Raw genomic sequence first — 23823 nt, 5'->3', positions numbered from 1 at the left:
ACTGTATGAACTGAACTACATTTGTGACTATGTATATAAAAAAATATTTTTATGAATAAAGTATATTTTGGAATTTTAAAAAAAATTTCTATCTTAGCATGCACTTGCCTCGAGCCTCACAGAATCATTACCTCATCACAATTACAGAGACAGAGAGCTTGCCTTGCTGGTCAGCAGTCCTCAGTCAAAAGAGCAGGTGTCTTCCTGTACAGTACACTGCTTCTCAGTCTCACGGATGCACCATGTGCCAGAAGCTTACACAGCAAACAAACCAGATGTGCAAGCCAACCATCAGACCATACAAAATAGGAAGAGTGCAGGGGCTTGGCCATGGCTGGAGTGCTCTTGGTCAGGGGGGCCCATGCCTCCACAGTGCGGGTAATTGGTCACAGTCAGCACTAACACAGTTGGCGAGATGTACAGGCATCAGTCAAGGGTCTGGATGACTATCGTTTCAGCTGCCCAGAGAGGTTCTGAAAGGATTGGCTACGGTCAGTCCTTCAGGTCCATCCAATAAAAACAAACGGTAAGGGGAGGATCTGGGGGGAAAGGGGCCACTCCACTACTCTGGGAAGAGGACTAAGTGAAGGAACGCATTAGTGAGGATTGGAGACAGGCTGGGCAGCAGGTTGACATTTGTGAAAGGGAACAATGTATTTGTAAAGGGATGTTGGTGTGGATACGGTAAAGCATGGATGGGAAGGAGATCATGTGGGTGTGGTATTCATCCCTAATAAGGATCAACCTAGTTTCCAGCAGTGAGCACTGTATGACCACACTTGGCATAGGTATCTCATATGTCAGGGGCTGGGAGAAGGGGGTTTGGGCAGGTACAGGTTCATGTAAATGGGTTGAGTAGTGACCTGAACAGGTGTGGAGTCTACAGGGTCGATGATGGGGAGGTCTGTCATGGAGCACATTTGGATGTTTGGCGCTTTGTTGACACAAAGGCTGCGCCTGAAATAACTGTCCAACAAATCTTTCATCATCTGGGAAATTGCAACTGCAAAGTGGAAAAGAGTGTGGCTGTGCCCACACCCAAAATGGCCAAGGTATGGAATACATGGAAAACGTGTGTCCTCAGGGACAACAGGACAGTCGACAGACCTGAGAGAGCTGGCTAGGTACAAAACATAGATCACAGCTCTCAGCAAGACCCATTTTTCACAGGGACATCAACTCAAGGAAATCCCATGCAGGTTACATGTTTTTTTGGGAGTGGTTACAGAAAGGAAAAACTGCAAGAAGCTGGTGTGTTCTTGTTAACCATCTTACTAGTAAGTTGACTTACCTTCCCAAGGGTAGTAATGATTGTCTGATGGTGCTTAACTCCCTTAAACGGCAACAGACATGCAACTCGTATCAGTCCACATGCCCTCATGGAGTCAAGGATAAATTCTATGAGGACTTCTACTCCTTGCCTGCTATTGTGCCAAAGTTCGGCAAGCTAATCATTCTTAGTGATTTCAATACAAGAGAAGATACAAGATCATCAGGCATGGGAAAGGGTCATTGAAAAATATGGGGATGGCTATTGCAGCAGCAATGGTCTCCCTTTGTTGAAGCTGTGGCTGTGCATGAGTCCTTAAACACCAAACGGCTTTCCACCTTCCTACTTGCATCAAGATGTCTTGGGTACACTCTAGTTCTGTGCTTTGCGATCTAAGCGACTATCACCAGACAATGGGATATAGACAATGTGCATGTAATGAATGTGTGCAGCCCTGACTGCTGGAAGGATTACCCTCTTACTGAAGATCTATTCTCCAGGGCCTGAAAATCAGAAGCATCTAAAAATCTCATGCCCCCAACAGGCAGTCGTGAAGGTCATTTTCTGAAAAATTTGAGTGTTGTCTCGGTAAACAGAGAATGGACACTTACTGCGTTAAGGACGACTGGGCAACCTTCAGGGATCTAATGTATTCCATTGCTCTGTAGGCTCTTGGGCCTCCGTCTCACAAGCATCAAGAGGATTTTAATAAAAATAATGAAGCAATCCAGAGAAACATTGCATCTACCTCAATTACCTCAATAATAATTCAGCACCATCCAACCACAATGATTACTAAAACCTCTGTAGGATATAAAATGGTGTAAATGCAGTATAGTTGTCTGAATCTGAAAGCAGATGAACTTCAGTCACGTGCGAACAATTAACACTGGAAGAGATTCTACGATGAACTGAAATTTATCTATGGACTACTAGTTCATCAGTAATCTTCAATTCTGCTTGCCAAAAAAGCCCATATTCTAGGAAGCAGGGCAGAACACTTTAAGCATATTGCTATCTGACCATTATCCATCAATGAAGAAGCAATCAGTAAGCTGCCACAAACTGAATCAACTGCTTTCTCTTGATGATTCTCTCACACTATTGAAAACAATAAATAGGATCAAACACCTGCATTGGCAAAGCTTAAGGAGCTGATAGTATCCCAGCTGAGGGCTATAAGGCTTAATCAAGCTGCTCTCTGAAATCTTTCAATCTATATGGAAGCAAGGGATGTCCCACAACAATATAAAGATGCCTCTTTGTTCATCTGTACAAGCAGAAATGTACTTTGCAATCTTGCGACTAACATTAAAGGAATCTCATTTCTCTCCATCACTGGCAAAATCTTTACCAGAATCCTCCTGAATCGCTTTCAACAACATCTCAACTACATTTGTTGGCCTGTCCAAGGTCTTTGACACTTTGGAAGGTAATGGAAAGATTTGGCTGTCTTGAGAAATTCCTTATAATAGTTTGATGGTTCTATTGCAAAATATATCTGTAACACTAAGGTGCTCACCTCATACAGTCACGACTGAGTTGGTCTGCTCATCCAGCCAGACTGCCTGACATTTGATTGCTAAAGCCAAACCTCTTGTGGAGACCATGTGCCTGGAATGCACTCTCCTGGTGATCAGAGGAAGTGCTGCAAGTACACTCTGTAGTTTTGATATTGACATTGAAGGCTAGCACACTAATTCGGAATTGCTGCATCTGGCACAGCCAAACAAAAATCAGTGTGGCCAACTTTGTAAGCAAGTGCATATCAGAAGCAGAGGTAATGCAAAGACAGTAAGTTGTTCTCCATTCAGCCATATTGCCCTTTTTGTAGCAAAAGTTTTTGGGCACAGATTGGCCCAGCAGTCACCTCTATACCCAATGGAACATTACCAAATACCCCAGATGATGTACATGGTAAACAAGTCGGTCATTCAGCTGAGTGGGACCGCCTTCGCTCAGTTCTACCCTTAGCTCTCTAACTGAAGACAATATATCTTGAAATAGTTTCATACCCCTGCACTATTATTGTTACCAAGGATCTATCATTAATGATTGAATGCACCCTAGGTTTTGGAGGGCCTTCCCTAAACATCTTTACCTCATCATCCAGGGCAAAACAACTCATTCTTTTGAAACAAAAACAGAAATTGCTAGAAAAGCTGAGTAGGTCTGGCAGCAGCTGTGGAGAGAAATCAGATTCAGGTCCTTTCTCAGAAACCCTCTTCCCTCACTCTTTTGGCATCCCACCTGACACTGTCAACATTTACTCCCTCTCCCACACACAGTAGCAGCAGTGTGCCCCATCTACAAATATACTGCAACAACTTACCAAGCAACTTCAAAACTGTGATCCCTACCACCTAGGGCTGCAGGAAACTACCACCACCATCCACAAGTTGTCCTCCAATGTCACGCATCATCCTTACTTGGAAATATATCCAAAGGGGTGGCCTGGGGCCATGCCCACTGAGGGCGTTGCACTCATCGCTGACTGCCAAAAAAGTAACTGTGTGGTTGCTACACTCTATGTTGTTGGTGTTAGAAGTTTTACATTCATCCACAATCACAACTGGAGGTAGAATGGGGAGCAGCTGGGTTAAAACTGAAGATTACTTTGTTCTATGTCAGATAGCTATAAGGTAGAGGAGAACCATGACTATGAATGAACTACAGACAGTGAGAAAGAACTGTGTCTGTCCATGTGAGTGCTGGGGATGAGGAGAACAGGGCTTGTGAGAAAGAGCTGTGTCTGAATCTGAGTGGCATTAGTGGGGTTGGGAGGAATTATTTCCATGTGTAAATACAGGTTTGAGGGAGAGGTGCTCTTTGTGTGGCTGTCATGAGGTGAGGAGAGGCTGGTCAGAGAAGATTATGTCTGTACAGTGGAAGTGGGATGGTGAGATTGATCTGTGTGCAGGAGTTGGGGGTGACAGCTGTGTTGTACAGTGGTGTTGTTGAGGGGATGGGATTCATTTCCCTCTGGTTTGTGGCAGGTGAGAGATGTCCGTACAGTCATGCAAGGGGCTTTGGAGCTCATCTATATTAGCACGAGAGCTAAGTCTGTACAGTGGTGCCAGCAAGCTGGAATTCATCTGTATGTGGGTGTTGGGCATAATCTGCTTGCAGTTGTTCTGAAAAAGGGTCACGGGACATGAAACGTTAATTCTTTCTTTCCACAGATGCTGCCAGACCTGGTAAGTTTTTCTGTACCTGTACCTGTTTCATTGTTGGGCTTGAGGTTAATATCCCTTTGGGGATTGGGGTTGATTTCTCGGCGGAGGTTTGACTTGATCTCTCTGCAGGCATTGCAGTTGATCTTCTTGTGGAGACAAGGGTTGATCTCCCTGTGGACATTGGACTTGATCTGTCTGCGCCTGGGGGTTGATCTCTAGTGGATATTGAGCTTAATCTCTGTGGGTGTTGGAGTTGATCTCTCTGTGGGTGTTGAGGGTGATCTCCCTGTGGGTGTTGAGGGTGATGTCTCTGTTGGTGTTAGGGTTGATCTCACTGTGGATGTTAGGGGTTGCACTCTGCGGAGGTGGAGTTTGGAGTTGCTGGGGTGAGAGCTGTGTCCGTAATATGACCGGTAGATGTCGCTCTGCTTGCATATGATGTGAAGCGAGGTTGTAGTGTCGGTACGTGAGCGTGCGAGGGCGCTGCAGCTGAGTCGTTCGGCGTGAAATGTGACTCCGCCCCCTGAGGTTTCCCCGCCCATTGAGGCTGATTCCGCCCCTGATGTGGTCCCGCCCTCCACTGTAAAACCGCCCGAGGTTGGGTCCGCCCATGTGCGTGGCCCCGCCCCGAATCTAGCCACGCCCCCTCCGCAGCCGGCCGGCCTTCTGTGGGCGGCCCGCTACTCTGGGCGTCTCTTTCTCCCTCTGAAAATCATCGTCCAAAGCAGCGCGTTAACAATGTCGCATCAGACAGGGATACCCGGTAAGAGCATCCAATTGACCATTAATTTCGGCGATGTTCTGTTTCTTACAACGGTTAGCGGGATACTCGGACTCTATTTGGTTTGAATAGTGACCGGTTCGTTTCTCTGCCGTTTCTGTTGCTGGGGAAACCCGGCGCCTCATTCCCTTAAGCTGGAGCCGGAAGTCCCGCCTTCGACTGTGATAATTGGTGTACAAGGACAGCCGGGGAGCGGGGTGCATGCTGATCGGCCGTTCCATGTGTCCATCATAATCAGTGCGGCTTTAATATGGGTGCAGGGGTTAGGGATACGGGCTTTAAACCTTTAAGTCTCATTTTATCATCTTCTATCTTTGCAAGAGGCTTAAAATGGAAAAATATGCAGCCTATTTTATGTAATATTCTCCTAATGTCAGATCACTCTTTTGTCTGTTCGCAGTTTGCCCCGTGTCTCCATTTTGATGGAAAATTAAATCCCTTGAGGTCATAGTTTATTGGGGAAATGTTAACACAACATGACGCCAAAAGCAGCATCAATGGATTTTATTTAAGAATAATTCTGCAGCAGTTATGTCACAAGTATTTTCCTTTAATAAATAAACAATGAAAGTACTGAAAATGAACATCACATATCTGCAAAGCATAAAAATATAGGTTCCCATCTTTACCCTTGTTGGAATGGCAGAGTTGAGGTTAAGAGGTGTTAACCTTATAACATCAGGATTTGGAACAACACAAGAAAATCTTCAGATATGTGTGTGTGTTTTCTGTTATCCATCAGAGAGGGTTTGAGGCAAATGACAGATGCATTTAAGCGAAGTTAGATAATTGTGATGAAGGAAGATAGTAGATGATAATGTTGATAAGGTAAAGAGGAGTTGGAGGAAGCTTTGGTAGAATGTAACACTTTCATATATCTGTTGTATTGAATGTCCTGTTTTTTCCATGTAGTCTGTGTAATGGCAACAAAGTTTAAGGCGCAGTTGATGCCTTGTTAATACACAATATTCCCAAGGTGAGTTAAGGTCGTTTTTATGAAGTTGCAAACAGTTTCTTAAAATCAAATGGACCCTGCTGTAAATGCATTTAAGGGAAGTTAAATAATTCTGATGAAAGAAGATCTAGATGATAATTCTGAAGGCCAAAGAGGAGTTAGAGGAAGCTTTTGTAGAATGAAACATTGTTATATATCTATTAGATTGAATGTGCTGTTCTTATGTCTTCTGTGTAATGGCAACAAGGTTTAAGGAACACATGATGTTCTGTTAACACACAGTATTCCTTAGGTGTGTTAAGCTTGTTTTTGTGAAGTTGCAAACAGTTTCTTCAAATCAAATAGAGCCTGTTGTAATTTGTGCTATCTAGTATCAAAGTTTCGCATTTTATAAACTTTCTATATCCCGTGATAGTTGGAAGCTCTGTTGTTTACTCCAGATCTACACATGGACCACATGTACATGCTGCAGATGTCTCAATATAAATTAAGCTTCAATCTGTTGAATAACTTGTGGTAACAGTCATGAATTTGTTCATGTAGAATTTACTTTAAAAATTATAGTCGACTACATTCTGATGCTGCATTGCCAATAAGTGGAAGTTCAAAACATTAAATTTTGAGTTAATGCAGTTTGGAGTCTTTATGGCTTTGACTGCAGTTTTAGTTGTGTCTCCTTTAGAATGATTTGGTTTGGTAGTTCTCCTATATATTGTGAGTTCCACCAGTTTTTTTTTCCAATGCAGTGATGAGGTATCAAATAGCAAGGTGGAGATTCGGAACTAGGAGGGAAAGGAACGTGGAGGTTGTCTTTGTAGCTATTCAGAGCCACCTATCAAAATTGCTAGACTATCATTAACTGTGATCAGAAATCGTATCGCCTGTCATAGAGTCATTTGTGGTAAAAAGTAAACCAGTTAGTCCGTGCAGGCGTTCCATGAAGAAATCTAGTTGGTCCTGTTCACCAACCACATGACCTTGCAAGTTTATTTCCTTCAAGTGCCCAAGCAGATTCCTGTTGAACTGTTCTTTACTTTCAACGCCTGCATAGGCAAGTTCCTGGTTACCCTTCGAATGCAGATTGTTGCATGGGAGGTTTCAAGGAAAGAAATAATACAGGAAAAACTTTCCGGGGTGGCAGGTGTGGGGAGAAATGTGTGCACAAAAGTGACCTCCTGCCTATGGCTTGACACAGCCACGTCACTGATTCACCAGACTGATTCATTGTTTTCAAGGAGTTAGATATGATCCTCAGGGCTAAAGGGATCATAGGATATGGGTTGACAGCAGGAACAGGGTAATGAGTTGTTTCATCAGCCATGATCGTATTGAATGGTGGAGCAGGCTCGAAGGACTGAATGGCCTTTACCTCTCCTATTTTCTGTGTTTCTATCATAAATGAGGACAGAAGCAGATAGACTGAGATAAGCAAATGCTAATGTTTTGCTGTTTTAAATTTTTAAGTACTCAGTTGTATCCAGTATTTTTAGTACTCATTGCATTTTCTTCCCACTAAGTGCAGTTTACTAAAGTTTCATTTGACATCTAAATAAAAACCAAAAGAACTGCGGACGCTGTAAATCAAGAACAAAAACAAAGTTGCTGGAAAAGCTCAACAGGTCTGGCAGCATCTGTGAAGGAGAAAACGGAGTTAACGTTTCGGGTCCAGTGACCCTTCCTCAGAACCTCAGTTCGTTAACTCTGTTTTCTCCTTCACAGATGCTGCCAGACCTTCTGAGCTTTTCCAGCAACTTTGTTTTTGTTCATCATTTGACATCTTCCTGTTGAGGTGTCCACCAAAAACTTAAGACTTCTTCAATAACAACCGATGATCCCTCTCAACTGACAATGGAAGGCATGATATCATCATATCCACTCCAATGGGTTTGTGTTACATTGCTAAGATGTAGTTGTTTTGTCAGTAATGGTGTGAATATAGTCATGTGGTCTGCTGTCATATTGTGCAAGGATTGAAATCGATCCCTTCTTATGTATGTCCCGAGCTCACGTTACCCAATCGTTTGAACTCTGATTCCATCGTGAAGAGTGTGATTGATTGTAAAAGTGGTAGGGTGTCAGGTGGGTGCCATTTGACAGTACTCATCAGATAGACTTTGAATAAATATTCATGACTGAGCATTGTGTTACCTGCCCGCAACGCAGTTGGGCCTTCAGCTAAAATATTAATTAATCAAGAGAACTCACTTTCCTTCTAGCAGTGTCAGTCACCAGCAGAGTGATGAGCAACGATCACATTTTCTTCGCTATTTCCTGTTGAGAGGAACTTTCAGCAAAAGATTGTGCTACATGCTGTACTTAATAATGAATAAGGTGTGCATCATGCATGAATAATACAAGGGTGCAGTTCGATTTAGTGATGCTGTCAATTTGCCTTGAAGTGCATGAGTTATGATGAGATTGTATGTACATTTTTATGATGGTGGGGGTAGGGGATTAAAGCTGTATGATCTTTTTGACTTTTCCAACAGAAATTTGACAGAACTGCTTTTATTACTGATCTTTAAGTCTAACTATATGATAAACTGTTCTGAAGGGTTCAAGTTTTGTCTTTAAGTAAATTATCCCATGAATTGGATTGTGCAATAGTGCTGCAAAGTAAATAATAATTCATCAGAACAATCAACAATAATACATATGATGCAAGTCAGATTAAAACGCAGCATCATCTCATTTAATTCAGCGAAATAAAGCTGACTTTCACTTGAAGGTTAATGCGATTAGAAATGAACAGGAGGGAAAAAAAATACCTGAGCTAGCACTAATGGCAGAATTGCTTTGGAAATTGCCCACTTTTGCTGAATTTAAAATGTTAAAAAGGATGTTGGTTTTGCTTAAAATAAAAACTGACAGCATTTAAATACTCAGCAGCTTCCATGTAGAGGAATGGAATTAATGTTTCATAGGAACATAGGAGTAGGAGGGGATTACTTGGCCCTTCAAGCCTGCACCATCATTCAATAGATCATGGCTGATATTGTCATGGTGTGAGCTCTATTTCCTGTCTGCCCTCCTAACTGCAACACTCCCCCATCCCAATAACCCTTAACTCCCATCTCCATCAAAAAAATGATCCATTTTAGACTTGATAGCCTCTGTTACCTACTGGTGAAGAAAATTCCACATTCAGACAACCCTCAGAGAGCATAAAGTTTTCCTCATCTTTGTCTTAAAAAGGACTCTATTGTGTTCTTAAACTTCATTACCTGGCTATGGTCTCCTCACAGAGGAAAACATCCTATTGGAATCCATGCTGTGCAGTCCCTTCAAGATCTTGTATATTTTAATATCTCTCATTCTTCTAAACTGCAATGGGTATAGGTTTAATGCTTCTTTATGTGATAACCCTTTCATTCCCAAGAATGTGTCAAGTAAACAGCTGAACATGTTGTAAATCAATTAAATTTTTTTGAGATCAAAACTGTATGCAGCACTCCAGATGTGGTCTCACCAATACCCTGTAAAGCTGCAGTTAAACTTCCCTTCCTTTATATTCCATTTCCCTTCCAATAAGCAACAATATTCCATCTGCCTTCCTAAATCACTTGCTGTTCCTGCATACTAAGTTTGTGTGATTCATGCAACAAGACGCATAGATCCCAATATAAAACCGAATTCTGCAATGCCTCGCTATTTAAATAGTATACACAACTTGCCATTCTTCGCAAAGTGGACAAGTTCACATTATCCGTAAGCTCCATCTGCCAAATTTTGGTACTCACGTAACCCTAGTTATCCTTGCAGACTCTATCTCCTCATATTTTTCTTCCAATGGTAAGTAGGTTTGAACAAGTGAAAGTGAGTAGGAGGCAACAAAGAATAAAAGGAAAGATCTGTGAATAGATGGAGGACAGGTGAAATTAAACAACTAAAGATTTTGTGGTAGAGGACAAAGAAACAAAAGATGTGTCAAAGTGAGGTATGAATGACCGTAGGGCAACAGTTAAATGCAAAGCAAAGGATTAAATTGAAGATAAGAAAAAGTAACCCAGCAAAAAAAAAGCTCATGAAACAAAATGGAGGCAGAAGTTATGATCTAAAGTTGTTGAACTCATTGCGGAGTCCAGATGCCTACAGAGATCCAAGTCAAAAAATCAAGTGTTGTTCATCACATTTGTAAGCTGTATTAGTTTTGCCTAAACTATGTTAGTAGTTCCAGTAAGGAGGAAGAACAAGGATGTCAAGGTAAGAGACCCTTGGATAACAAGGGAGGTTGTGAATTTGGTCAAAAGGAAAAAGGAAACATATGTAAGGTTTAGGAAGCTAAAAACGGACAGGGCCTGTGAGGAATATAAAGAAAGCAGGAAAGAACTCAAGCAGGGAATTAGGAGAGTAAGAAGGGGCCATGAAATGACCTTGCCAAGTAGGGTTATAGAGAATCCCAAGGCATTCTATACATACACTAAAGACAAGACATAACTAGGGAGAAGCTAGGACCACTCAAGGATACAGGAGGGAACTTGTGCTTGGCCACAGAGGATGTGGGTGCGATCCTAATTGAGTACTTTGTTTCAGTATTCTCCCCCAGGAGAAGGATATGGAGGATAGTGAGATTTGTGTGGAACATGCTAAATTGCTAAAGCATTTTGAGATCAAAAAAGAAGTGGTTTTGGGTCTCTTGAAGAGCATTAAGGTGGATAAGTCCCCTGGGCCCAAGAGTATCTACCCCAGGTTATTGAGAGAGGCAAAAGAGGAGATTGCAGGGGCCTTGACCAAAATTTTTATATCCTCATTAGCCACTGGAGGGTCCTGGACAACTGGCAAGTAGCTAATGTTGCTCCTCTGTTCAAGAAGGGAATTGGGATAATCCAGGAAACTATAGACCGGTGAGTCTCAGATTGGTGGTTGGGAAGCTATTGGATAGAATTTGTAGGGATAGGATTTACGTGCATTTGGAAGAACATGACCTAATTAGGGACAAAGCATGGCTTTGTGAAGGTTGGTCATGCCTTACTGACTTGATTGAATTTTTTAAGGAGGTGACTAAGGTGATCCATGATGGTAGAACAGTGGATGTTGTCTACATGGATTTTAGTAAGGCTTTTGACAAGGTCCCTCATGGTAGGCTCATCCAGAAGATTAAGATGCATGGGATCCACGGTGACTTGGCCATGTGGATTCAAAATTGGCTTGCCCATAGAAAGCAGAGGGTAGTGATGTAAGGATGCTTTTCCAGGCTGGAGGTCTGTGGCTAGTGGTGTTATGCAGGGATCCGTACTGGGACCTCTGCTGTTTGTGACATGTATAATGACTTGGATGAAAATGTAGGTAGATGGGTTAGTAAGTTTGCAGACTATACAAAGATCATTGGAGTTGTGGATATTTGCAGAAGGTTGTCAAAGGATGCAGCAGGATATAGATCAGTTGCAGATATGGTTGGAGAAATGGCAGATGGAATTTAATTTGGATATGTGTGAGGTGCTGCTCTTTGAGAGATCAAACGTTAAAGAAAAGTTTGCAGTTAACGGCAGGACACTGAACAGCATTGATGTACAGAAGGATCTTGGGGTTCAAGTCCATAGCTCCCTGAAAGTGGCCACGCAAGTAGATACGGTGGAAAAGGTGTACAGCATGCTTGCTTTTATTGACTGGGGACCTGAGTACAAAAGTCAGGATGTCACGTTGTAGCTTTATATGATTTTGGTTAGGCCACAGTTACAGTATTGTGTTCAGTTCTGGTCGCCACATTACAGGAAGGATATGGAGGCTTTGGACAGTGTGCAGAAGAGGTTTACCAGGATGCTGTCTGAATTAGAGGGTATGAGCTATAAGCAGAGGCTAGAAAAAACTTGGATTGTTTTCTCTGGACAGGCGGAGTCTGAGGGGAGATTTGAAAGAAGTGTATAAAATTATGAGATGCATAGATAGGGTTGACGGTCAGAATGTTATTCCCAGAGTTGAAATGTCTAAAACTAGGGGGCGTGCATTTAAGGTGAGAGGAGGAAAGTTCAAAGAAGATGCGAGGGGCAAGTTTTTTACACAAAGAGTGGTAGGAGTCTGGAATACACTGCCAGGGGTGGTGGTGGAGGCAGATACGATAGGGGCATTTAAGAGACTTTTAGATAAACACACGAATATGCAAAGAATAGAGGGATATGGACCGAGGGCAGGCAGAAGGAATTAGTTTAATTCGGTGTTATGTTCAATACAACGTCGAAGGGCCTGTTTGTGTTCTATGCTACTCTCTTATTCTTTTTAGTTACTCTCGACACAACTGAACAAATTGAAGAACCTCAGTTTGAAATCCAAAGCAATATATCAATGAACAGGCATTTAAAAAATCGCATTCATTTGGTTGATGCAACATAGCAGAAAAGGCAAGGGGAAAAACAAAGACACATTTTCCAAGCTGACTGTGTCAAAGCAGGAGCAGAACCTACCTGCTGCAAGACTAAACTGAATAATTTCTAGATTTAACAAGCTATAATCCAGTTGTAGACTTGCTTGCCAAGCTGGTGTGTTTAGTTGCAGACGTTTCGTCACCCTGCTAGCTAACATGGTCAGTGTGCCTCCGGTGAAGCGAAAATGTTCTGTCCCGCTTGTTATTTATATGCCTTGGTTTGCTGGGGTGGTTGGCATAATGTCTGGTTCTGTTTTTCAGTGGTCCAGTTCAATGTGTTTGTGGATGGAGTTCCAGTTGGAATGCCAGGCCTCCAGGAATTCCCTGGCATGTCTCTGTTTGGCTTATGCTATTATGGATGTGTTGTCCCAGTTAAATTTGTGCCCTTCTTTGTCTATGTGTATTGAGACCAATGAGAATTGGTCATGCCTGCCGGTGGCTAGTTGGTGTTCAGGTATCCTTATTGTCAGTTTTCTTCTAGTTTGGCCTGTGTGATGTTTTTCATGTTCCTTGCATAGTATTTTTGTTTTTTACATTAGTTTTATTGGTTGTGGATATGGGATCCTTTATGTTCATCAGCAGCTGTCACAGGGTGGTTGTTGGTTTGGGCTCTGTTTAATGTTCCCCATCACTGTGCAAACCTCTGAGACTTCCAGAACTGAGCAGCAGTGTGTCCACACACATTTGGTACGCACGAACCCTCCATGCAGTTTCAAGAGAACATTGAAGCAAACACCCTTCCACTTGCAAGCAAAAGTGAATCTGGTTGAGTCAGTTCCTTTGAAACACTAAAACAATAAAATACAATACAAAACAACAAAACAATAGCCTCCTCAATATCGATGAGACCACATGTGGAGGCTTGGACACCGCTTTGCAGACCACCTGTGTTCTGTTCTTAATAAACACCTTCCAGTCGCAAACCATTTCACCTCCCCCTCCCATTCCCTGGGTGACATGTTCATCCTGGGCCTTCTCCAGTGTCACAATGATGCCACCTGGAAACTGGAGGAGCAGCACCTCATATTCTGCCTTGGGAGCCTGCAGCCCAATGGCCTAAATGTGGACTTTACCAGTTTCAAAATCTCCCCACCCCCGGCCTCATCCCATGGCCAACCCTCCCTCTCATCCCTGCCTCCTTGACCCGACACAACCTTCTCTCCATCTTCTCTCCCACCTATCCGCTTCTCCCACCTCAGTAACCAAACTCCACCACTCCCTACCTGCTCTCCCCTATTACCACCCCACCTACCTTCCTCAGCCCCACCCCTCCTCTCTATTTATTTCTGCGCTCTCTTCCCCCTCCCCCATTTCTGAAGGAGGGTCCTGACCTGAAATGTCAACTTTTCTGCTCCTCTGATGCTGCCTGGCCGGCTGTGTTCCTCCAGCTCCACACTATTATCACAATACCACACGTACCCTGAAGCAAAACGCTATAGGGAATGAAGCTTTCAACCAAAATGTCAGAGATAACAAGGTGTAGAGCTGGATGAACACAGCAGGCCAAGCAGTATCAGAGGAGCAGGAAAGCTGACGTTTCGGGCCTAGACCCTTCATCAGAAAAAGTTTTCTTATGAGTGTATGGAGAGGGTATTTTATGTATTTTTTTATTTAACTTTGTCTTTAAGGCTCTCACAGTGAAAAGGTGCATTGAACATAAAGGTGCCATGGAGATAATTTCATTCTCAGAATGTGATCCAGAAAGGAGAATCATCTCTCCCCACTGTGCTCTCTGCTTAATTATTAACTTGTATAAAGAACAGCCAGCTCTCCTGCTTGCTTTATGTTAAAAATGTATTGAGTAAATAATAGCACCTCACTGATCTCCCAGAGCTCTATGTAAAAACTCATGTATTATATTCTCCCCCAGCCCCCAAAATTGTTGCCCTGTTTCAAATTTTACCAGCCAGGTGCAGTTTGGCGGTAAGACACCTGGGAATTGCAAACATATAATGAAATTATATGTGAATAATTTTAATTAACTACCAGGATTTCTCAAAGGAGCTGTAAAATTTACTTGACTGGAATTAATCATTTAATTGTTCAGTCAAGCAGTACTGGATTTTGTGTATTTTATAATGTTTGCCTACTCTTACTCCTGACAGCATTCTTAGAGCCATGCAATCTGTAAAATTAATTTGTACATGACAATTACATTTGCACTATAGACTTGCCGTTTACTTTTAGAGCATGTATCACGGCTATCTTAAAGGAGAGCAAATGAAGACTGAGCCAAGTACACCATTTTGCAGTCATCATATCCTTTTGCTTTGCTTATGAAGCTTCCTGATGTATATAGTTTTCTTGCCAATAAAAAGCAAACTATAGTTACGTCGTTGGTTGCTGGTTGTTCCTGAGTTTTGCCGCATAATTTCAATTGAGACACGGACACGCTACTGTTTTCTATATGGGCAAATTAACTTGTGAAGCCTAAATTTCTTCATAGGTTAGATGCTTGATGCTAAGGACCAGCTTCATGGTTCTTCTCAGCACCATTTTTATTGATTGAATGTCTTTTGCTTTTTGGTGAATAGACCTGGACATTTTAAGGATTACAACAGAAACCAACAGTTTAAGGAAAAAAAGCAAAAACAAAATTGCTGGAAAAGCTCAGCAGGTCTGGCAGCATCTGTGAAGGAGAAAACAGAGTTAACGTTTCGGGTCTGGTGACCCTTCTTCAGAACTCTGAGGTAGGGTCACCGGACCCGAAACGTTAACTCTGTTTTCTCCTTCACAGATGCTGCCAGACCTGCTGAGCTTTTCCAGCAACTTTGTTTTTGTTCCTGATTTATAGCATCCGCAGTTCTTTCGGTTTTTAGTTTAAGGAAAAAGAGTATAGAAAATGTTAATGTGAAGTACTACTTTCAATTAAAACAGAAAAGGTGACCCAGGTTCAAACTAGTAAAAGATCATTTAGGGACAGATGTAATGAAATTCTTCACATAGAGAGTGATAAACACGTGATAAACATTCCACGGTTGAATCTTAATATTTTTTTGGCTAAATGTGAGTTGCGTTGAGTTTTTTGGAAGAATTCTCACTGTGATGTCCAGTGTGATTTCTCACCACATCTTACCAAACTCTCCTCATTTACTATCTCTGACCAACTTCAATGAGCAGCCTTTAGGCAGGACTGACCAGACCCCTGACTGCTGTATTTGCAGTTCCTTAACTGAATATATGTGATTCTTCTGACCACTGATGTTCGCCCTACAATCCTAATTGGGAAAACTGACTGTGACTTAAGCTCCTGGATTGTGCCTGTGACTGACAGTACTGGGACCTTCTGACAGCTTCACCACTTGATTTGCTATCTCCCATACCCTCCCTGTCCCCGCCACTTTGTCTAGATGGAGGAGTAGTCTGCACCCAATTGCCAACATGGTCATCTGGTGAAATAAATGTGCTCTAGCTGAAGCGGCATAGAATAACATGGTGAGGCAAGGTATGGATACATTTGAGCATGCAGGTAGGTACAAAGTGAACAAGCACCAAGAGGGCAATCGAACAGCCCTGATACATGGTTTTGTTTAGTCCATGAACTGGTGCCAGTCTGGATGTAAAGTGTCCTTGTAGCAAACATTAAATGCTAGTTCCCAGTGTGCCCTGCCATGCTAGTCTGTGCTTCCTAAGCAACCTACAAGTGGATTGGAAAGGAACTATGACAGTCAAGAGGGATTGGCAAGTGTCAGGTGCTATTGTCTGTTGATGAGGGGTGCATATAGCCTGTGGCCACGTATCATGCTCTAAGATGCTGTTTGGTGCTTAGTAATGTGGAGGCAGTTGCTACGTACCCGCAATAACTTCCACTTTGAATTTTTAACATTGAGCTTGTTTGGCACATTTGGTAAGAAAGGAAGCTGAATATCTATCAAATGAGTTGTAGCCTCAATATACTTTTAATAAGCTATAATTCCTCCTAATTGGCAACTTGCCACTGCCTAATGAGAGACATGCAGTTGGTAAAAGCATAAAAGATGCAGCGAGAAGCTCCTAATATCAAGGTGGTCCTCACCTCCCATCCTCTTCCACCACAGATCTCCGTATAGCCCACATCACTCAGACTCATATGATTTTGCCCAATAACTGTAGCATCACTTAACAAACAATATAATGGGAAGATTTCAGGGTGTTTTAAGATGGATTAAATTAACTTTGTTTTATCATTTTAAATTGGTTTCTGCTGGTGACTGGGACTTAGAATCATAGAATCCCTACAGTGCAAAAAGAGGCCATTCATCCCATTGAGTCTGCACCAACCCTCTGCAGAGCATCCCACCCAGACCGAGCCCCTTACCCCATCACCGTTATCCTGCATTTACCATGACCATCCAACCTGCACACCTTTGGACTGTAGGAGGAAACCAGAGCACCTAGCGGAAACCCATGCTAACATGGGGAGAACATGCAACTCCACGCAGATGGTCACCCAAGGCTGGAATAGAACCCTTGGTGCTGTGAGTCAGCAGTGCTAACCACTGAAACACCGTGCTGCCCCATTTTATGTTTGGCATTAATCAGGATAACCTCAGGGAGATGTAGCTTGAAGATGCACTGAATGTAGAAAGGCAGCAAACTGCACATAGGCCTGTGTATTGCCAATTGACATGCGAAGAATATACTAAAAAGGAACACAGTTGAGTAATCTGTTCAACAGGCCAATAATATATGTGCTATTATTGCCTTTATTGCTAAAACCCTTCTCTCCATTCCAAAAGGTTGAAATGTCTGACTATATTGTTGACTCTAAGGGTACTAGTTAAATCTATTTACATGGGAAGATCGTATATAGAAATGTAGCACACTGGTACTGTTCCTAAGTACCAGTACCAAAGGCCCAGGCTCAAGTCTGAAATGAAGAAGTCATACCGGACTGGAAACATTAACTCTGTTTGTCTCCCCATAGATGCTGTCAGACCTGCTGAATTTCTCCAGAATTTTGTATGTTTGCTTCAGAATGGTAGCATCCACGGTATTTTGTTTTTATTTAACTTTTTTAAAAACCCATTGGTTTCTATGAGGTCCAGAATTTCTGTCCGCTGCCCCTCCCTTTCTGAAGTATTTTCCACCCTCTGCTAAATCCTTCACCTACATCCTAGAGACCTTCAGCCTCGGCTCACTGCCTTCCCAGCGACATTAAGGCAATAAATGTTTGCTTTGGAGTGACACCCATCCTTCAAATGAACAGATAAGTTTTAAGTATTCTGACTACAGGGAGTTAACACACCTTTCCTCCTTCTGCAGCTGTATCAATTTCATCAGCCGCAGTTTTCTCTTTACCCAAAGAACTGACATTTTGCAAAGCACCCGTTATATCCTTGGAACATTCAAAACACTTCGAATTTAATGGCATACCATGTAGCCATTATTGTAATATGTGGAGGTACCATAGTTGCTGTAGTTTGTCCTATAATGTGCAATGAATGCATTAATCAGAAAGCTTATTCTATGCTGCTGTGATGAAATGTTATTGATAAGATTACGACACTCTATACGCTGACCACAATGTTTTTCCCTGAAGGTACAATGTAACTTAACGAGTACATTACAGAACAATAACCCAATTCTGTGTATATCTTTATGTTTTTATGGGACTGCATATTTGTTACGGTTCTCATCTTTCCAATTGAGTGCAGCTGTAAAGGAGTATACTCATATGTTCAAAAAAAGGTTTTGTGCTGTTGGCTCAATTGCTTGGCAGAATCAATGTCCTGTTCTATTGAGGCATTTATTTTTCCACTGTTCTGGTAAAATACAATCTAAATAGACACAGCTCACTTTTGAAACTTGAAGTGATAGCGTTTAAGTTGCAGATTGCAAGTTCTCAATTTAACAAGTACACAGTATTAGCAGTTATAGAGCAGGTGCTGCAGGGTCCATGAATATTTCCTCCAGAACTGAGCCATTCATTTTGTTGATAAATGCACACATGTATTAAGTGTATTTTTTCATCTTGACTGTATAGTTAAGGGAGGGAAAGGTCAAAGTATTCAAAAGAAGGGAAAGAAAGTGACCCCTCCCAGTGTCCAGTTACAAGAGCAACATTGCCACGTGTTCAAGACATGTTCTGGCTCTCGTTAGTCAGAGGCTCAATGCAGGAGGGCAGAGGAAGTGAATGAAGAAAACTATGCAGCAATATTTTAAACATGCTGAATTTATATTATTTTGTGATTGCATAAATCGTTACTTCTGTTCCTTTACTGTGTGTAGAGTAGATTGAATTCTGAATGTTGTCATAGAGAATTTCATGATTTTCTTGAAATGATTTCTTAAACATCAATCAAAAATTAATAGTTGTAATGGTGACAAAAAGTTTCCAATAGCTGAAACTAGTTCAAAAACAGATAAAACAGGAAACTTATTCTAAAAGAAAAGCTAGAGGTGAGGCTGAGATAAGACAGCAAAGTTAGAAATTTTTATATGTTAACTGTTCAAACTTGAGTCCTAAGCAGTTACATTTTCAGTCAACTTCTTCAATTTTAAATCCTTATTTATAGTGGGACTGCCTGTAAACTTGTCACAATGTAATTACACCTTCACACTATAATTACACTTTTCCCGTTAATGGCAAACATTTAATAGAACTGCACACAGACAGGATTTCTTATGTTTAAATGTGAAATTAATTATGGTTAAGTACCCTGCCCCAATTGTACTGCCACTGCGCCCCCCCCCCAAAATGGAACCTTCCTTTACATGAACTCTACACTAGATCAATGTGCAACTCCATAGAACATGGACTGATGTTACAAGTAAAACTGTAGATCGACTGTACAAAGTTCCAAATTTTTGTAAGATGTTAGATACATGGGGCTGATTTTTGGGTAAGTGCAAGTTATGTCAAGTTATTTTTTTGGAGAGATTCTCACTGCAAGACCTAGTGAGATTTCGTGTCATATCTTACAAAATTTGCCTCATTAACTCCCTGCCCACTCCAATGCCTTCCTTCTCGTCCAGTTCTAGTCCTGTCGTACTATGCACTGTTCCCAGAACAGTAGACCCAGAATAATCTGCCAGTGGACTGGTACACCTTGCACCTGTGCCAACTTTAAAAACCTGTTATGTATCTGTCAGTCTAGAGCTGCCTGGTACAGTTCCTGGCATTTGATCCGGACATGGCAGGCGAGGAAATTGGTACCCTGCTGTGCAGGAAGACTGCTGGTTGACCTAGTGTTGCTGGCATAGGACATCTCTTTCCCCAAGACCAGCTGTGGAGGCCATGGCATCAGATCATGCAGCCTTGTTCAAGATTGCAGTATCAGATGTCTGGAGAAATGCCCAACACTGTAGGAAGAAGGACAGTGGACTTTCTCCGTTCCATCAGCATAAGTGTCTCTGATACTTCATATTAACTGCTACTGTACCCACCTCCCACCAAGGATTATGCTGTATCACTCTTAATATTGCCTGCAACATATTTCCCAATTGCCTTCACCCACCCAAACACCTGGATGCCCTCTGAACTGCCTACTCACTCATGTGGAATATTTCTACACCTGTGCCAAAAGTAACAGTTGTGCCACCATTTTCATATTCCGTAATACATGCCTCTCTCTCTTTCTGAGAGTAGAACAGACTACAGTAGTGCAGAAAGATGCAAAACAGCTGGTGGGCTTCCCAACATTTGGCTCCTAATCCTTCATTCAGAGAGCATCCTCACTGACCAACTGAACACCATCTCTGAGTCCCTGGACTGGTATCGGATGCTACCCTGGACTAACTGTGCCAGGACCCACTGATCGAAGGCTATCGTCTTTGACTTGCCTGAGGTTTTCCAACAACTATGATAAGCTTCCTGCCTGTATATGGCAAGGCAAGACAAATAATGTGAGCCTGGTATCTCTAGCTGATGGAGCAAATTGCAAGGCAGTAAGGGATGCTGTGAACATCACAGTGGGCTCGGATTGAATGCACACCATGACAGCAACCAAAGAGCTTGGAGGTGAAACCTGATTGATCCATGAGCTGAGTGCATAACCCTTTGTGCAAAGTGTCCTTACTGCAGCCTTACAGCTATTGCATCACTGAAGTGCAGAGCTGTCACGTAAGTGGACTGGAGATGTGCCATGAGGGTTTTTATAGCTGGCATATGTCAGAAGCCAGTGTCTGTGGACATAGGGTGTATGTGGCCGGGGGCCATGGAGTATGCTCTGAGATTTTGGTATGCGATGCCTAACATGGAAGTCCTTCAGAGCAAGCGGTGAGTTGAAGTTGCCAGGTATTCACTCTGACTTCCACATGGAGAATTCTCAATATCCAGCTTGTTTGGCGTGTTTGATAAGATAGGAATGTTAATATTAATGAGATGACTTGAGATGTTAGTAAGATATTTAACCCGATATAATCCCCCTTAATTGGAAACTCACCGATGCCTAGTGAGAAACTTGCCTTGCCACTCAGCAAATGCCTAAATGGTGCAGAAGAAAGCTCCCTATGTCAAGATAGGCCTTGCCAAACTTCTCACCTGATTCTTCTACAAGTTTTACCATAGCCCACATTGCTCAGACTTGTACACTTTTCACTGTACTCATGTATTCCTATACTTGAGTACACGTGACAATAAAATCTAACTCTAATTCTAATTCTAATTCTACGATTTGACCTATGGTATTATCTTGAGTTTGTAAACAGCAGTTCAGTTTAGTCACCTACACAACATAGGAGGTATAATTAGTAAATTTGCAGATGACACCAAAATTAAAGGTGTAGTGGACAGCGAAGAAGGTTACCTCGGAGTATAACAGGATCTTGATCAGATGGGCCAGTGGGCCAAGGTGTGGCAGATGGGGTTCAATTTAGATAAGTTTGAGGTGTTGCATTTTTGGAAAGGCAAATCAGGGCAGGACTTATACACTTAACGTGAGGCCCTGGGGAGTATTGTTCAACAAAGAGACCTTGGAGTACGGGTTCATAGCTCCTTGAAAGTGGAGTCTCTGGTAGATAGTATTGTGAGGAAGGCATTTGGTATGCTTGCCTTTATTGGTCAGTGCATTGAGTACAGGAGTTAGGAGATCATGTTGCGGCGATACAGGACATTGGTTCAGCCACTTTTGATGTATTGCATGCAATTCTGGTCTCCTTCCTATAGGAAGGATGTTATGAAAGTAGAAAGGGTTCAGAAAAGATTTGCGAGGATGTTGCCAGAGTTGGAGGGTTTGAGTTATAGGGAGAGACTGGATTGGCTGGGACCTTTATCACTGGACCATAGGAAGTTGAGTGGTGATCTTATAGAGGTTTATAAAATCTTGACGAGCATAGGTAGGGTGAATAGCAAAAGTCTTTTCCCTAGAGGTGAGGGAGTTCAAAACTAGGGGGCATATTTTTAAGGAGAGGGGAGAAAGTTTTAAAAGGAACCTGAGGGGCAACTTTTCACACAGAGGGTGGTTTGTAGGTGAAATGAACTGCCAGAGGAAGTGGCAGATGCAGGTATAGTTACAACATTTAAAAGACATTCGCATAGGTACGTGAATAGGAAAGGTTTAGAGATATATGAGCCAAGCACAGGCAAGTGGGACTAGTTTTGTTTTGGAAACTTGGTTGGCATGGACGAGTTGGACCAAAGGGTTCGTTTCCATGCTATATGACTCTATGACTTATTGTCCAATATAATCTTATTGTCCGTGTGTACACTTGAATATATTCTTCTTTTGTTCACTAACAGGCCACATATTTCTCACAAAATTTTGATGCTTATAGAAGAGAAATTGAAATGCTCCCTGCGGTAAGGAATCCGTGAGATCCTATAACACAGGGCTTTCGAAAGTGGGTATTTGAGACCACAAGTGGAACAAGCTGAAATGATGGGATGATAAGCTCTGAGGCAGCATTGGCTGCTGCAGAGCCCTGTCAAAGTTATTACAGCTATATAGCTGCTCTTGCACTCACTCAGTTTTCATCAGGGTTCGCAACAACTTTCAAAGCGTGTTCACAAAGGGAAAGAAAATTAACCTTAAAAGAAATAACAAAAATGATCCAGTTGTGCACCTTTGTTTCAGTTTAAGTTGCAGTGTCATGTCGAATGGTGAAATAATTCTGCACTTAGAGTTGATTCGGTCCACTGTGCTTGCTCACGCCCATTATAAAATGTATCTTATGAGTCTCCTACCTTTCCCAGCTTTATCTTTTTAATTATTTATCCAATTCCATATTGAAAGCCAGAATTTAATTTGCTTTGACCATGTTTTAGCCCATCAATTACAAACTTGCATTTATATAACAACACTGTCAACTGCCCTGATTATTTTGTCAACTCTCTTAAATCTATTTACACTGTTTGCTGGATATATAACTTTGGGTAAGGTATGCAGATGATCCAAGAAGAAAATGTCTTGGGTAAATCACCACAAGTTACCTTTAATTTGGCTACTTATTAAGAAAATTCACAATCAAGTACTGAAACAATGCTTTGACCTTTATTGCATGTAACAACCAAAATAAGACCCCTCAAAGTAAGCAAGTTAAGTCTCACAACTCAACTTAGCTCTTACCCAATTAATTGTGGAACCTAGTCAGGATTTCAACCAAAAGTATCTGTCTCTGGAAGTGTCCAGGGTTTGATCCTTGTACAGTGTTGTACTTCGAAGTTCTGCTAAGGGTGGAGTTCTGGTGTTTGATTCTTTATACAGATTTTCATCCTTCAGGTTATGAATGATGATTTTTTTTTAAAAGCCCTTTCATCCAAATTACTGCAAGACTGCAGTCTGCCTTCTTATCAGAAGTAGCTTATTTGTTCCTTGTCACATTGGGCCTTAACTTTCAGCTTGAAGACATAGCTTTCCTGTGATTAATTCTTTAAATTCTTCTGCAGGGCAATTCTTAGAACATAGAACATAGAACATTATAGCGCAGTACAGGCCCTTCGGCCCTCGATGTTGCGCCGACCTGTGAAACCAATCTGAAGCCCATCTAACCTAAACTAGTCCATTATCATCCATATGTTTATCCAATGCCCATTTAAATGCCCTTAAAGTTGGCAAGTCTACTACTTTTGCAGGCAGGGCATTCCATGCCCTTACTACTCTCTGAATAAAGAACCTACCTCTGACATCTGTCCTATATCTATCACTCCTCAATTTAAAGCTATGTCCCCTCGTGCTAGCCACCACCATCCGAGGAAAAAGGCTCCCACTCTCCACCCTATCTAATCCTCTGATCATCTTGTATGTCTCTATTAAGTCACCTCTTAACCTTCTTCTCTCTAATGAAAACAGCCTCAAGTCCCTCAGCCTTTCCTCAGAAGACCTTCCCTCCATACCAGGCAACATCCTGGTAAATCTCCTCTGC

General features: G+C 42.0%; 1 protein-coding gene across 2 annotated transcripts in view; it reads left to right on the top strand.

Annotated features, from left to right (window-relative positions):
• Positions 1-5096: 5096 nt before the first annotated feature.
• Positions 5097-23823, top strand: part of LOC109911514 (twinfilin-2) — a 107519-nt gene continuing 88792 nt past the window's right edge. For both annotated transcript variants that reach the window (XM_020510834.2, XM_020510832.2), the window contains exon 1: positions 5097-5209. In XM_020510834.2, the coding sequence (XP_020366423.1) occupies positions 5185-5209 (25 nt within the window). In that variant the 5' untranslated portion in view covers positions 5097-5184. The remainder of the gene's footprint in view (positions 5210-23823) is intronic.

The sequence above is a fragment of the Rhincodon typus genome, chromosome 16 (assembly GCF_021869965.1).
Source record: "Rhincodon typus isolate 14 chromosome 16, sRhiTyp1.1, whole genome shotgun sequence".
In the NCBI taxonomy this organism is placed as follows: domain Eukaryota; kingdom Metazoa; phylum Chordata; class Chondrichthyes; order Orectolobiformes; family Rhincodontidae; genus Rhincodon; species Rhincodon typus.
Note: the sequence above shows the minus strand (reverse complement) of the source record. Positions and strands in the feature narration are given on the sequence as shown.